The following is a 13,964-nucleotide window of genomic DNA, read 5'->3' as shown; positions in this document are numbered from 1 at the left end:
TGACACCTCCGCATCCCCTCAAACCTCACCTGCAGTCCTTTCTAGAGAGCCGGCGCCAATGCCGTGGGCCCTGTTGGCGTAACTTGCATGGTTCCGTCGTCGTCGTGGTCATCCGCCCACGTCGGGGAACTGAAAGCGAGATCGTCCTCCCTACCTTCCTCAGGACACGGCATGGGTGCTTGCACTCCAGAAGGTGGTGGGCAGCATCTGTCCTGCATCTCGGCATCCGATTTTGCCACTGTAGATAGATGTGGTCTGTCCTCAGTTTCGTTCGATCGTGCCACACTGCAACAAATGGCGGCTGCCTCTGTGGTAGCGTCGTCATTGAAGGTGGAATCGTCATCCTCTGGAGTCTGTGTCGCATCCCGTTCGGAAGTTGCTCTACGCCTCCGCTTCCGTCGTTTCGGAGAGCGTTGCTTCCTGGTGTGTCCTTCTGTGTCAGACGATGGCAAAGATTCACGACGTTCCGGCACAAAGGCAGCCGTAGGCACAATAAGCGACTCTACGGCCATGCTATCGTCATGTATGTTGTTATCCGTCGACGGGGGCGGCGGCATCGGAGTTGAATCCGTAGCTTGTGGAACGGGTGTGTCATCATCGCCCTGTATTGGAGCATGGAGCCGCGACCCAACAGTGGATGTCGGCTGTCGTGGTGAAGTGGTAGCTGTCGTGAGGGCTGCTGCATAAGTCACGGGAAGCAGCGTCGGCTGCGATGGCGGGTCCGCTTCAGCCGGCGGCAGCTGAGTGATGCGACGTTGCGTACATTCTGACCTGAGGTGTCCCTCCTTCCCACAACCAGAGCAGGTCTTCGGTTGCCCATCGTAGATGACGATGGCACGGCAGCCACCGATATTCAGATATGAAGGTACATGTCTTTTAAGTTCTATTCGGACCTGGCAGACGCCGTTCAGCACCGGATATGTCTGGAATTGCGTCCATTTTTCCGAAATATGATCATGGACCGTGCCGTAGGGGCGCAACGCTGTCACGACGTCCTCCGCCGATAGTTCGAAAGGAAGTTCGAAAATTCTGATCGTGCGAAGTCCCATGCCAGAATAATCGACGTGCACAGTCCCCACATTGCCATAAGCATGGCAGAAACGGAGGCCCTGTTTCGTGTCCCGAAGGATCCGTTCACATGTTGCGTCGTTGATGATCTTGACATATACGATACTACTCACAATGGACAAGTGAATGCCGAGAATGTCGGTAGCCGGGATTTTAACTTCTTCCCGTAGAAATCGTTCGACTTCGAGTGCTTCGGGCAGTGCAAATTCGTTGCGGAACGTAAATTTGAGCGTCGATTTTCTGTATTGGTGCGCCATAGTGATCTATATGCTGAGTACGGCACGCGCGAAACGGCCGAGTACTATGTAAACAAACACGAGCGCTCGCTCCGCGGCAGGAACACAAACAGCGCGTCCTCACCGCAGCACAGCCAAAGGCCAACTGTGTCCACTCAGCTATCGGGGCGGACACTTTTTTATTGATTTCATTAAACTATTCTCCAATTCTGCTCGTCTTGATATCGAAGCGGGGTTCTGTATATGTTTCAGCTTATTTGTTAGAAGTCCCCTTGGCGTCCTCGAGTAGTGCGGTAAAAACACACTTGTGATTTGAAATGGAAATACATCAACCACCAATTACAATTGATTTGAACTGCGAATATTTTCGCATTTCCCTACATATTCGATGCTCCGCAAGTTCTCTGTGGGCAGTCACAGGCTACAGAACTCCTCTCGCCGTGTTTTCAGGAGAGCTGACGCACACGTGCCTCTGTGCGGTGGCACCGAAAGCCCAATTTACGGCCTTAATTTAGACGGCAAAAAGTACTCCGCGTTGCGCCTCGCCTCCGCGGCCATGTTTACGATCCGGAGGGAACCGACCGGCTGCCATTACGCCAGAAGCGTTTCGTAGTTACGTCCGACTTCAAATTACGGCGATTGCGTACACATTCACGCCTTGTTCAGCATTCATCAGCTCGTTCGGAAATGCGTGAAACAGGATTCTCGCTTAACGAGGTGACTTTTATGTGGAGTTTTATGAGCAGTTACCTCTTGTTAGTGCACGTTAAGAATGTCTGTTCCTGACCAAATTACAATCTTCCTTCGTGTATGCTGTACCCTTAAGTTCAAGGGATATGAGGAAGTAACGTGATGGCCAGTATAGCTGCAAAGCCAGGAAAGATAGCATATAGCGATATTTCAATGATCATGCTTTTACGGTTCAGTAGGAAGAATTCGCGGTTAAATTCGCAGGTGATGTGCTGGTATGCTGCGAAAGAAATCCTGTAGACGGAGCCGCCACCTCTGCCGGTGCTCCGGATGTATTCGTCAGTCCACGTGGATAGTTGTATTGCTGGAAACAAGCCAATTTCCTGACAATAGGTATGCTCCGAAAGAAATCCTGTAGACGAAGCCGCCACCTCTGCCGGTGCTCCGAATGTATTCGTCAGTCCACGTGGATAGTTGTATTGCTGGAAACAAGCCAATTTCGTGACAATAGGCACGTGACGTGGCTGTGCGATCTTACACGGCCGAGCGAGCAATACGTCGGTCCTGTCAGGCGCTAGTCGCGTGAGGCGAGGTCCTGCTCCGCATCGAGTACGGCCCCCTGATCTCATCCAAATGACACTCGCGGGATGGTCGGAATCGCGAGCAGCGGTATTCGCGGAACGGTGAACCGCACTCTCGCTAGACCCCAGTCTGTCGACCTCCTTCTAACACGAGGCACAAGAAATGGAAAAGAAAATTGAGGATGCGTCAGATGACGATCAGCTTGGCTTTAGGACAGGTAAAGGCACCAGAGCGGCAGTTCTGACGTTGCGGTTGATAAGGGAAGCAAGGCTAAAGAAAAATCAAGACACGTTCATAGAATTTGTCAACCTGGAAAAACCGCGTAACACTGTAAAATGGGGCGAGATGTCCGCAATTCTGAGAAAAATAGCGGTAAGCTGTAGGGAGAGACGGGTAATATACAATATGCACAAGACGCAAGAGGGAATAATAAGACTGCACGACCAAGAACGAAGTGCTCGTATTAAAAAGGGTGTAAGACACGGATAGAGTCCTTCGCGTGTACTATTCGATCTTACATCGAACTTCAATGATGGATTTTAAAGAAAGGTTATGGAGTGGAATTAGAATTAATGACGTCACATTGGCGACAAATTTCACCTACGTGTTCCTTTTACTTCCCTCCACGTCTGAAATGGAAGTTAATTTATAATGACTGAATAATATGGAAACTTTTTGGCGAGAGAAGTAGCTTCCCCAATATTTTTTTACGTAACTATCTCCCATACTTCCAGGTAGAAATTTTGTTACTATTTTGAATACTTAAGGCTATAAAACAAAATACTAGAAGTTACAGTTCATTATCATACTCTGTCTGACTCTGGTTTTCGAAGTTAGAGCCTGGAATAAAATCTCTGCGATTCTGCAGAATTCCGGCGATCGTCGACTCTGAAAATTCTTAAAATACTCAGAGGAACAAACGTACGCCGTCGGGAAGCCGTCTTGGATGCTATAACGTATTCACTCTGTAGCATCGGAATCAGTGTCCAAGTTGTGTATCAATTTCGATAAAGTCCAGAATTTAATCTCTTAAAATAGGGCATAAACAACAGTGGTGCAGGCTCTGCTGATTTCCCAGGATACAAAATTACCTACGAGTTGCGACACACCAAATAATGTTCCGAGCCACAGACAAGGCACAACATTAGGTTAGATGGCCTTGGGCAAGTACAGAAAGGGCAACAGCCTCAACGGGTGCGGGGCAAAGTCAGGACATGCGGGGACCAAGCAGCAATCGGTATTGTAATTGTCAACTGTCGAAGCTGCGTTGGTAAAGTACCGGAACTTCAAGCGCTGATAGAAAGCACCGAAGCTGAAATCGTTATAGGTACAGAAAGCTGGCTTGAGCCAGAGATAAATTCTGCCGAAATTTTTACAAAGGTACAGACGGTGTTTAGAAAGGATAGATTGCATGCAACCGGTGGTGGAGTGTTCATCGCTGTTAGTAGTAGTTTATCCTGTAGTGAAGTAGAAGTGGATAGTTCCTGTGAATTATTATGGGTGGAGGTTACACTAAACAACCGAACTAGGTTAATAATTGACTCCTTTTACCGACCTCCCGACTCAGCAGCATTAGTGGCAGAACAACTGAGAGAAAATTTGGAATACATTTCACATAAATTTTCTCAGCATGTTATAGTCTTAGGTGGAGATTTCAATTTACCAGATATAGACTGGGACACTCAGATGTTTAGGACGGGTGGTAGGGACAGAGCATCGAGTGACATTATACTGAGTACACTATCCGAAAATTACCTCGAGCAATTAAACAGAGAACCGACTCGTGGAGATAACATATTGGACCTACTGATAACAAACAGACCCGAACTTTTCGAATCTGTATGTACAGAACAGGGAATCAGTGATCATAAGGCCGTTTCAGCATCCCTGAATATGGAAGTTAATAGGAATATAAAAAAAGGGAGGAAGGTTTATCTGTTTAGCAAGAGTAATAGAAGGCAGATTTCAGACTACCTAACAGATCAAAACGAAAATTTCTGTTCCGACACTGACAATGTTGAGTGTTTATGGAAAAAGTTCAAGGCAATCGTAAAATGCGTTTTAGACAGGTACGTGCCGAGTAAAACTGTGAGGGACGGGAAAAACCCACCGTGGTACAACAACAAAGTTAGGAAACTACTGCGAAAGCAAAGAGAGCTCCACTCCAAGTTTAAACGCAGCCAAAACCTCTCAGACAAACAGAAGCTAAACGATGTCAAAGTTAGCGTAAGGAGGGCTATGCGTGAAGCGTTCATTGAATTCGAAAGTAAAATTCTATGTACCGACTTGACAGAAAATCCTAGGAAGTTCTGGTCTTACGTTAAATCAGTAAGTGGCTCGAAACAGCATATCCAGACACTACGGGATGATGATGGCATTGAAACAGAGGATGACACGCGTAAAGCTGAAATACTAAACACCTTTTTCCAAAGCTGTTTCACAGAGGAAGACCGCACTGCAGTTCCTTCTCTAAATCCTCGCACAAACGAAAAAATGGCTGACATCGAAATAAGTGTCCAAGGAATAGAAAAGCAACTGGAATCACTCAATAGAGGAAAGTCCACTGGACCTGACGGGATACCAATTCGATTCTACACAGAGTACGCGAAAGAACTTGCCCCCCTTCTAACAGCCGTGTACCGCAAGTCTCTAGAGGAACGGAGGGTTCCAAATGACTGGAAAAGAGCGCAGATAGTCCCAGTCTTCAAGAAGGGTCGTCGAGCAGATGCGCAAAACTATAGACCTATATCTCTTACGTCGATCTCTTGTAGAATTTTAGAACATGTTTTTTGCTCGCGTATCATGTCATTTCTGGAAACCCAGAATCTACTATGTAGGAATCAACATGGATTCCGGAAACAGCGATCGTGTGAGACCCAACTCGCCTTATTTGTTCATGAGACCCAGAAAATATTAGATACAGGCTCCCAGGTAGATGCTATTTTTCTTGACTTCCGGAAGGCGTTCGATACAGTTCCGCACTGTCGCCTGATAAACAAAGTAAGAGCCTACGGAATATCAGACCAGCTGTGTGGCTGGATTGAAGAGTTTTTAGCAAACAGAACACAGCATGTTGTTATCAATGGAGAGACGTCTACAGACGTTAAAGTAACCTCTGGCGTGCCACAGGGGAGTGTTAGGGGACCATTGCTTTTCACAATATATATAAATGACTTAGTAGATAGTGTCGGAAGTTCCATGCGGCTTTTCGCGGATGATGCTGTAGTATACAGAGAAGTTGCTGCATTAGAAAATTGTAGCGAAATACAGGAAGATCTGCAGCGGATAGGCACTTGGTGCAGGGAGTGGCAACTGACCCTTAACATAGACAAATGTAATGTATTGCGAATACATAGAAAGAAGGATCCTTTATTGTATGATTATATGATAGCGGAACAAACACTGGTAGCAGTTACTTCTGTAAAATATCTGGGGGTATGCGTACGGAACGATTTGAAGTGGAATGATCATATAAAACTAATTGTTGGTAAGGCGGGTACCAGGTTGAGATTCATTGGGAGAGTGCTTAGAAAATGTAGTCCATCAACAAAGGAGGTGGCTTACAAAACACTCGTTCGACCTATACTTGAGTATTGCTCATCAGTGTGGGATCCGTACCAGGTCGGGTTGACGGAGGAGATAGAGAAGATCCAAAGAAGAGCGGCGCGTTTCGTCACTGGGTTATTTGGTAACCGTGATAGCGTTACGGAGATGTTTAATAAACTCAAGTGGCAGACTCTGCAAGAGAGGCGCTCTGCATCGCGGTGTAGCTTGCTCGCCAGGTTTCGAGAGGGTGCGTTTCTGGATGAGGTATCGAATATATTGCTTCCCCCTACTTATACTTCCCGAGGAGATCACGAATGTAAAATTAGAGAGATTAGAGCGCGCACGGAGGCTTTCAGACAGTCGTTCTTCCCGCGAACCATACGCGACTGGAACAGGAAAGGGAGGTAATGACAGTGGCACGTAAAGTGCCCTCCGCCACACACCGTTGGGTGGCTTGCGGAGTATCAATGTAGATGTAGATGTAGAAAATAACCAAAGAATTTAACGTGTACACGTAATGTTCCGCATTATATCCAGAGAGCCTTTATGTAACGAGTCAGAGATAATCTGCCTCTCGCAGTTGTAAGGACTCTTTGTTCCATATATATTGCTTGCTCGGCAATTCACAGATATCAATGCAACATTCTAAATAGAAGAGAAAGGAAGTGATTCTGTGACATCTTACCTTTATGTCTGACTCGGCTTTGACTCTCACGGAGTCGTGAACAGAACCGCAACTCCCAAATTTTGCAATCACGGGGGTATATTATGTGTGGCTGAGGAATAATATTTCAGACACGCCACTGCTCAGAATTGTCACGATAAGAGTAAGTAAGTCATTCTGTGACATTTTACATTTATGTCAACCTCGACTTTGACGCTCACGCAGTTGTGAATAGAACCGCGACTCCCAAATATTTACCTCGGCCACACATAATAGACCCGCGTGATTTCAAAACTGGGAGTCGCGGCTCTATTCACAACTACGTGTGCGTAAAAGTCGAGGTTAACATACATGTAAAATATCACGCAATCAGTTACTTTCTCTTATATTAAACGATCTTGCACTGCTGTCTGTACTCTCACGGAGTCGTGAACAGAACCGCAACTCCCAAATTTTGCAATCACGGGGGTATATTATGTGTGGCTGAGGAATAATATTTCAGACACGCCACTGCTCAGAATTGTCACGATAAGAGTAAGTCATTCTGTGACATTTTACATTTATGTCAACCTCGACTTTGACGCTCACGCAGTTGTGAATAGAACCGCGACTCCCAAATATTTACCTCGGCCACACATAATAGACCCGCGTGATTTCAAAACTGGGAGTCGCGGCTCTATTCACAACTACGTGTGCGTAAAAGTCGAGGTTAACATACATGTAAAATATCACGCAATCAGTTACTTTCTCTTATATTAAACGATCTTGCACTGCTGTCTGTACATCACCGAGCAAGTAATTTATATTGCACAAAGACTCCTTACAATTGCGAGAGACAGAGGGTGGCATAAAGGACGTCATTGAAACCACACCTTCCTTCGAAGCAATGATTCCCACAGATTTTGCGGTCGAAAGCGACAGTTCGCAGCGCGATGATCAACGGTGCGACGCTTTTGACAACCTTTGACCCTACTGACCCGCGCCACGGACGCTTCAATTCTTCCCTAAAGACTCTGTGGGCCAGCAACCCCAATGAAAGTGATTGCACCGTTTCGGATTGCAGTGCGACCGCAGTTTTTGCTATGGTTTACAGTGTGAAAAAACAGGTACCTTTCGATGAATTTTGAACACAATCCAAAGCAGCAAAGAATGTGCAGTGTTACGTGGCTTTATGCTTAATTACAGACTTACAGTTTCATCAGTTGATTTGTTTTCACCACGTAACGCCCGCGGTTTACGTCCTTCTTCGTTGCTGAGCGATGTATCACTTTTCGTTCTGACGCCGCAACTCTTCCTTTCCTATATCATTACTACTTTTTGTCTATATAAATGATGAACTATTGGTTTTGCCGTTTAACACCTTTTTAATAACTATGGAAGTATTACAGGCATCGGGTCCCACCTAATGTGTCAGCCGCCTACACGTTTGCAAGAACCTTTCAAGACTCCATCGATCTGTTAACAAAGAGAAAGCAGAATATCTCTTTGTTTGACGTTGTCCGACAACGACCTAGGAAGCTCGACGCCCTCGCGGCCCAGGCTATTCCATGGCTCGCGGTAGTTTGCAGCATTCGTTTTATTCCTTGCCCACTTGCCGCTACGTCGAACTTTCGTGGTGATCGTTGGGCAACGTCTTCCACGTTATCTGCAACATTAATAAACTTTCTTCCCACAGTATTTCTGAAAACCCAAAAACAAACTTAAAGAACATAACAATAATAACTGTTCTTGCATTTTTTCGTACAAGTCTTGGTCGATTTAATGAGGGGTGGGACAGGCCTAAGCCTTGTGACACCACAAATGCTAACGCTTTTTCAGCCCTACTACTTTGCACACTCTTGTAGCGCAGTCATAAGGGGTGGGGGCGAAGGGCAGGTAGGTACCTGCGCTGAATGGGCGAGACATCCGCCAATGTTTCTAGCACTAGGATTGTTTTATATTCAGTGGCGTGTCTTACGACAACTGCGACAGCATATCTGTTAGAAAGTGTACACATTCGTGGCTGTTCAGAAGTCCCATCAAATAAAACATCCACTCGTCTTGCGATTCTTGACGCACGTGGATTTGAGTGTGTCGAGGTGATGCCCCCACCTCTGCCTGGTTGTGACCGCCTCGCTGTGTCGCGTTGCAGGCGCGCCGGCGCCGGCGACGGCGGCGACCAGCCGATGGACGGCGACGTCGAGGAGGGGGAGGCGGGGGCGCGCCAACAGCAGCCGCAGCCGGTGTTTGCAGAGCCGCTGCCGCCGACCTGCACCGCCGTCGAGGGCTCGCCGCTCGAGCTGCGCGTCCGCCTACACACAGGTCTGTGCGCTGCCAGCAAGCTAGGCAACTGCTCGCCGACTAACGCAGCCCGCACCAGAGTACTTCGGAACCAGCCACTCAGTCAAGTAAAACTGTTACACAAGCTTGACCGCATCTCTTTTGGCGTCTGACTGGTCCAACAGCCACCAGGGGAAGACGAGTTAGATCCCATCTCCAACTCTTCATTCATTTTGATACATCTGAAAATGACTCTGCAGCCGAGTGTGCGCTGATATGAAACTTCCAGGCACATTCGAGAGACTCGAACTCGGGACCTTTGCCTTACGCGGGCAAGTGCTCTACCAACTCAGCTAACAAAGCACGACCTACGACCCCTCCTCACATCTCCACTTCCGCCAGTACCTCGTCTCCTACCTTCCACAGAAGCTCTCCTGCATACCTTGCAAGACCTTCTCAGTTGGTAGAACACTTACCCGCAGAAGGCAAACGTCCCGAGTTCGAGTCTCGGTCCGGCACACAGTTTTAATCTGCCAGGATGTTTCATATCAGCGCACACTCCGCTGCAGAGTGAAAATCTCATTCTGGGAACATCTCCCAGGCTGTGGCTAAGCCATGTCTCCGCAATATCCTTTCTTCCAGGAGTGCTAGTTCTGCAAGGTTCGCGGGAGAGCTCTGTGGAAGATAGGAGACGAGGTACTGGCGGAATTAAAGCTGTGAGGACGGGTCGTGAGTCGTGCTTGAGTAGCTTAGTTGGTAGAGCACTTGCCCGCGGAAGGCAAAGGTCCCGAGTTCGAGTCTCGGTCCGGCACAGAGTTTTAATCTGCCAGGAAGTTTCATATCAGCGCAGAGTGAAAATTTCATTCTAGAAAATCCCCCAGGCTGTGGCTAAGCCATGTCTCCGCAATATCCTTTCTTCCAAAAGTACTAGTCTTGCAAGGATCGCAGGAGTGCTTCTGTGAAGTTTGGAAGGTAGGAGACGAGGTAACTGGTGGAAGTAGAGCTGTGAGGACGGGGCGTAAGTCGCGTTTGAGTAGCTCAGTTTGTGCAGTAAATGGTTCCCTGGTTCAAGTCTTGCCACACCAATTTTTTTTTCTCGTTCAGTCTGCAAATTTTTTTGTTAAAAAAAACAAAGAAAAAAAGTCGTAAAGTGTTCCCCCTTCAAAGAGAAGGCTATGGTAGCTATCGGTTGAAATCTGGAGAGAAGACTTTTACTTCATGTGTGACAAAGTTACTATCACGTAGATCGATAAAGAGTAAAGAAATCTTTAGTAAACTTCTCCATTATAATTTTTCTTGCTATCTTGATTGAGTACCCAGTAGATCCAAAGTCATACACTTACGGGTTTACGCACTTGTCATTGCTGCATTTTGTGCTTCTGTATTTCAAAAAAACAGTGGTAGAGCACTTGAAAAAAGTTTAAAAAAATACAGTTGGTACAAAGGCTTGACAATAAATGGGTAAACCTCAATGCTGGGAATTTGGACAGCGGTCGGCCGCCTAGAAGAATGCGGAATGCACCAGCAATGGTGGACTTCCAGACAAATTGAAATGTGGCGACTTACAGCTCTTTGGAATACTATAATAGTTCACAGTTAAATAATAAAGCAAACCTGAAAAGATCTGTGATCTCAGAAAAATGAGACGGGAAAAAAAGTTGGTAAAGTACTTGCCCGCGAAGGGCAAAGGTCCCGAGTTCGAGTCTCGGTCCGGAACACAGTTTTAATCTGCTAGAAAGTTTATATCCTATCTCTAATTCTTTATTCATTTTGAGACATCTGAAAACGAGACGGCAACAGAGATAAAACTGATCAAATTAGCGCCAAATTGCTAGCAAAGGATACATGGCAAGGAAGAAAAAGAAAATCATACATAAAACCACGAAACTAAACAGAACGACTTGTGTCGCAGCGCAGGGCATGTGCGATACGTCACTACACTACTGACACTTCCCTGTGTTCCTTCAGCCATAAAAAACGAAAGCTTTAAATGGTACCTCACCTCCTATTAACCCAATATTCCAACGAGAAATAATATACAGGATAAAAAATTAAAAGTTCTCGAGTCTGTTCATCAGTGAAAACTTAAACTGAAAAAAACATGTAGTAGACCTCCTAGAACGTTAACGTGTGAATACTTTTGCCATAAGAATAATTGCCCACTTGGCGGATATACAGTCAGTAACATATTTTGCATATTTCCTTTCGGAATTATGTTCTGTGGTAATTCCTTAGGCACTGCACGAAGAAAAATGTTATTAATATTACGTGTGCCTTTCACAAGCGTGCATACATGGAAATATTAACCACAGCCTCACACTGAATTTATTCACTTATTTAGCAACAGTTCTCCTAAATCTGAGAGTAACAGAAGTATTTACAACACTAGAAAGAAAAACAACGTGCATTATCCTTTAATCGATCTAGTTTTAGCATACCTAGTGATGAAATATGCAGCTATAAAAGTCTTTGACAGCCCACCCATAGAAATAAAATATTTGACAGATAGCAGAAGCGTTTTTGGATATAGATTAAACATGTTTGTTCTTAACAGATCGCCCTGTAGCTTAGAGGAATTCATGAGTAGAGATTGATAGCCAGTTATACACAAAAACCTGTAAATGACCAGTTTCTAGCCATATGCTTGTAAATATATTATTTCATCTTTTTTTAAAGTATGTATTCTAGGTTTGTTCGTTTGATGCATTCGGCATCAAAACATTAACATGAATGTCGTCTACGGAGCTCGCTACTAACTAGCGACGAGAACATCGTAGAACTTTACTGCACACGGTCCAATTGGAGTTTTTATGGCCTTGTAGATAAAAACCATCGTACAGTCATTTTAACATTTCACATATCCATATCTATCAAAAACGAAAAATATGAAGAATAATGGAAAAGAAAATCGAAGCTCAGTTAGATGAATATCAGTTTCGCTTTAGGATAGGTAAACGTATAATAGTCAGTTTTGACGTCATACCTGTTCATGCACCCAAGACTTAATAAAATTCATAGGATTTGTCGACCCACAAAAAACAACATAAACTGGTGCAACATGTCGGAAATACTAAGAAAAATTGGTATAAGCCACAGAGAAAGAAGAGGAAACAATAATGGAAGACGACGTGCTTAAATGAAAGGGCTGTAAGGTAAGGATGGAATCTTTCTGCGCTGCTGTTCAACCTGTACGCTAGAAAAAGGGTTGAGGGGAACAAAAGAAAGGTTCAGGGGTAGGAATATAATTCAGGGTGAAAGGAAATCACCGATAGTAGCCGCTACTCACATCGCTGTCACCCGTGAGAGTGAGGCATCTGTCAAAAGGAGTGAACACTTTAGTGAGCACAGACAGTAGATTGCGAATAAAACAAAGAAGGACGAAAGTAATGAGGAGGAGTGGAAATCAGAATAGCGACAAAATTAATATCAAAGTCTGGGACCACGTCTTAGGCGAAGTGAAGACTTCTGTCCACCTTGGAAACGAAACAACGCATTATGGGCGAAGCAAAAAGGACGTAAAAAGCAGATTACCGAAGGAAAACATCTCATTTACGGCAAAAAGAAGCATATCATATTGAATTCTAAGGTAATTCGTGTTTCAGAAACAAATGTTCAATGTACAAAGGCATGTCATAAGAAAAATATGTAGTGCTTACTCTAGATTGTCTTGTACACAAATTTGTAAGAAGTCACTTCTTTCAACCGTGGAATCACAAGGCGCATTTTCTTTCGTGGCGTATGTTTTATATAATCCATTAGAATTCATCAGAAAAAATGTAGTCCATAATTAAAACACTACATGAAAAAATAGCTTCATTAATGTTCATTAAAACTGAAATCAGTTCACTAAAGGGTGAATAATGCTATTCTCGAATTATGTTATCACATATACATCGGTTTTAAATGCTTGTCATATACCAAAGGTAAATTTGAAACTAAGCTGAAAATGTTCCTTTTAGAAACTTGCCGCCTTTTTACAGCAAAGTGTTACTTTATTACTTGTGTTACTAAATTAAATATTGTTCTCTGTTACGTGAACTAATCTTTAATTACTGCATCCATATGTCAATAATAATTAAGCTACTATTCTCTACCACGTCATCACGATACGATGTGCCAAGTGACCCATGCAGCAAGTAACTACCTAGTCGACTCCAGTTTCCTTTGCTTCCAGCTTCTGTTACGACAACTGATGTATATATATCGCTTTGCACAGACTCACACTATTTCAGACTTACATATGCACTGACAGCCAAAGAAACTGGTACACCTACCTAATATCGTGTACGGCTCCTGCGAGCACGCAGAAGTGCCGCAACACGACGTGGCATGGACTCGACTAATGTCTGAAGTTGTGCTGGAGGGAAATGACATCACGAATCCTGCAGAGCTGTCCGTAAATCCGAAAGAGCACGAGGGGGTGGAGATCTCTTCTGAACAGCACGTTGCAAGGCATCCCAGATATGCTCAATCATGTTCATGTCTGGGGAGTTTGGTGGCCACGGAAGTATTTAAACTCAGAAGAGTGTTCCTGGAGCCACTCTGTAGCAGTTTTGAACATGTGGGGTGTCGCATTGTCCTGCTGGAATTGCACACGTCCGTCAGAACGCACAAAGGACACTGATTCTAACGTTTTTCGGACGACAAGAGACAGTGTGGTATTGAGTTGCAAGGCTCACAACGTCTCTCAGATCAGTTGTGTGTAGCCGATCCTCTTCTCTGGGTAATCAGCTACGTCGATCTCCCAAAATCTTCTTCTCCGTAGGCTATAGCTGGTTAAAGGAATTTATTAAACTACTTCTCTATTCTTGAAATAATTTGGGTACTCGTAGAATTCTTTTCAGTTCAATCACTTTATATTTTCAACTTTCACAGACAACAACTTCTGCAAGCTAACTTAGTCCTTAAACATTAGACTT

The 13,964-nt window shown here is 44.8% G+C and overlaps 1 protein-coding gene across 1 annotated transcript in view; it reads left to right on the top strand.

The window, feature by feature from the left end:
- The window catches only part of LOC124795572 (myosin light chain kinase, smooth muscle-like), a 1,044,560-nt gene that overhangs the window by 785,718 nt on the left and 244,878 nt on the right, over positions 1-13,964 (top strand). Inside the window, exon 19 of the mRNA XM_047259644.1 lies at positions 8,918-9,087. Within this exon, the coding sequence (XP_047115600.1) occupies positions 8,918-9,087 (170 nt within the window). The remainder of the gene's footprint in view (positions 1-8,917; positions 9,088-13,964) is intronic.

This window comes from Schistocerca piceifrons, chromosome 4, assembly GCF_021461385.2.
Source record: "Schistocerca piceifrons isolate TAMUIC-IGC-003096 chromosome 4, iqSchPice1.1, whole genome shotgun sequence".
NCBI lineage: Eukaryota > Metazoa > Arthropoda > Insecta > Orthoptera > Acrididae > Schistocerca > Schistocerca piceifrons.
This window is presented reverse-complemented; position numbering and strand designations above follow the sequence as displayed.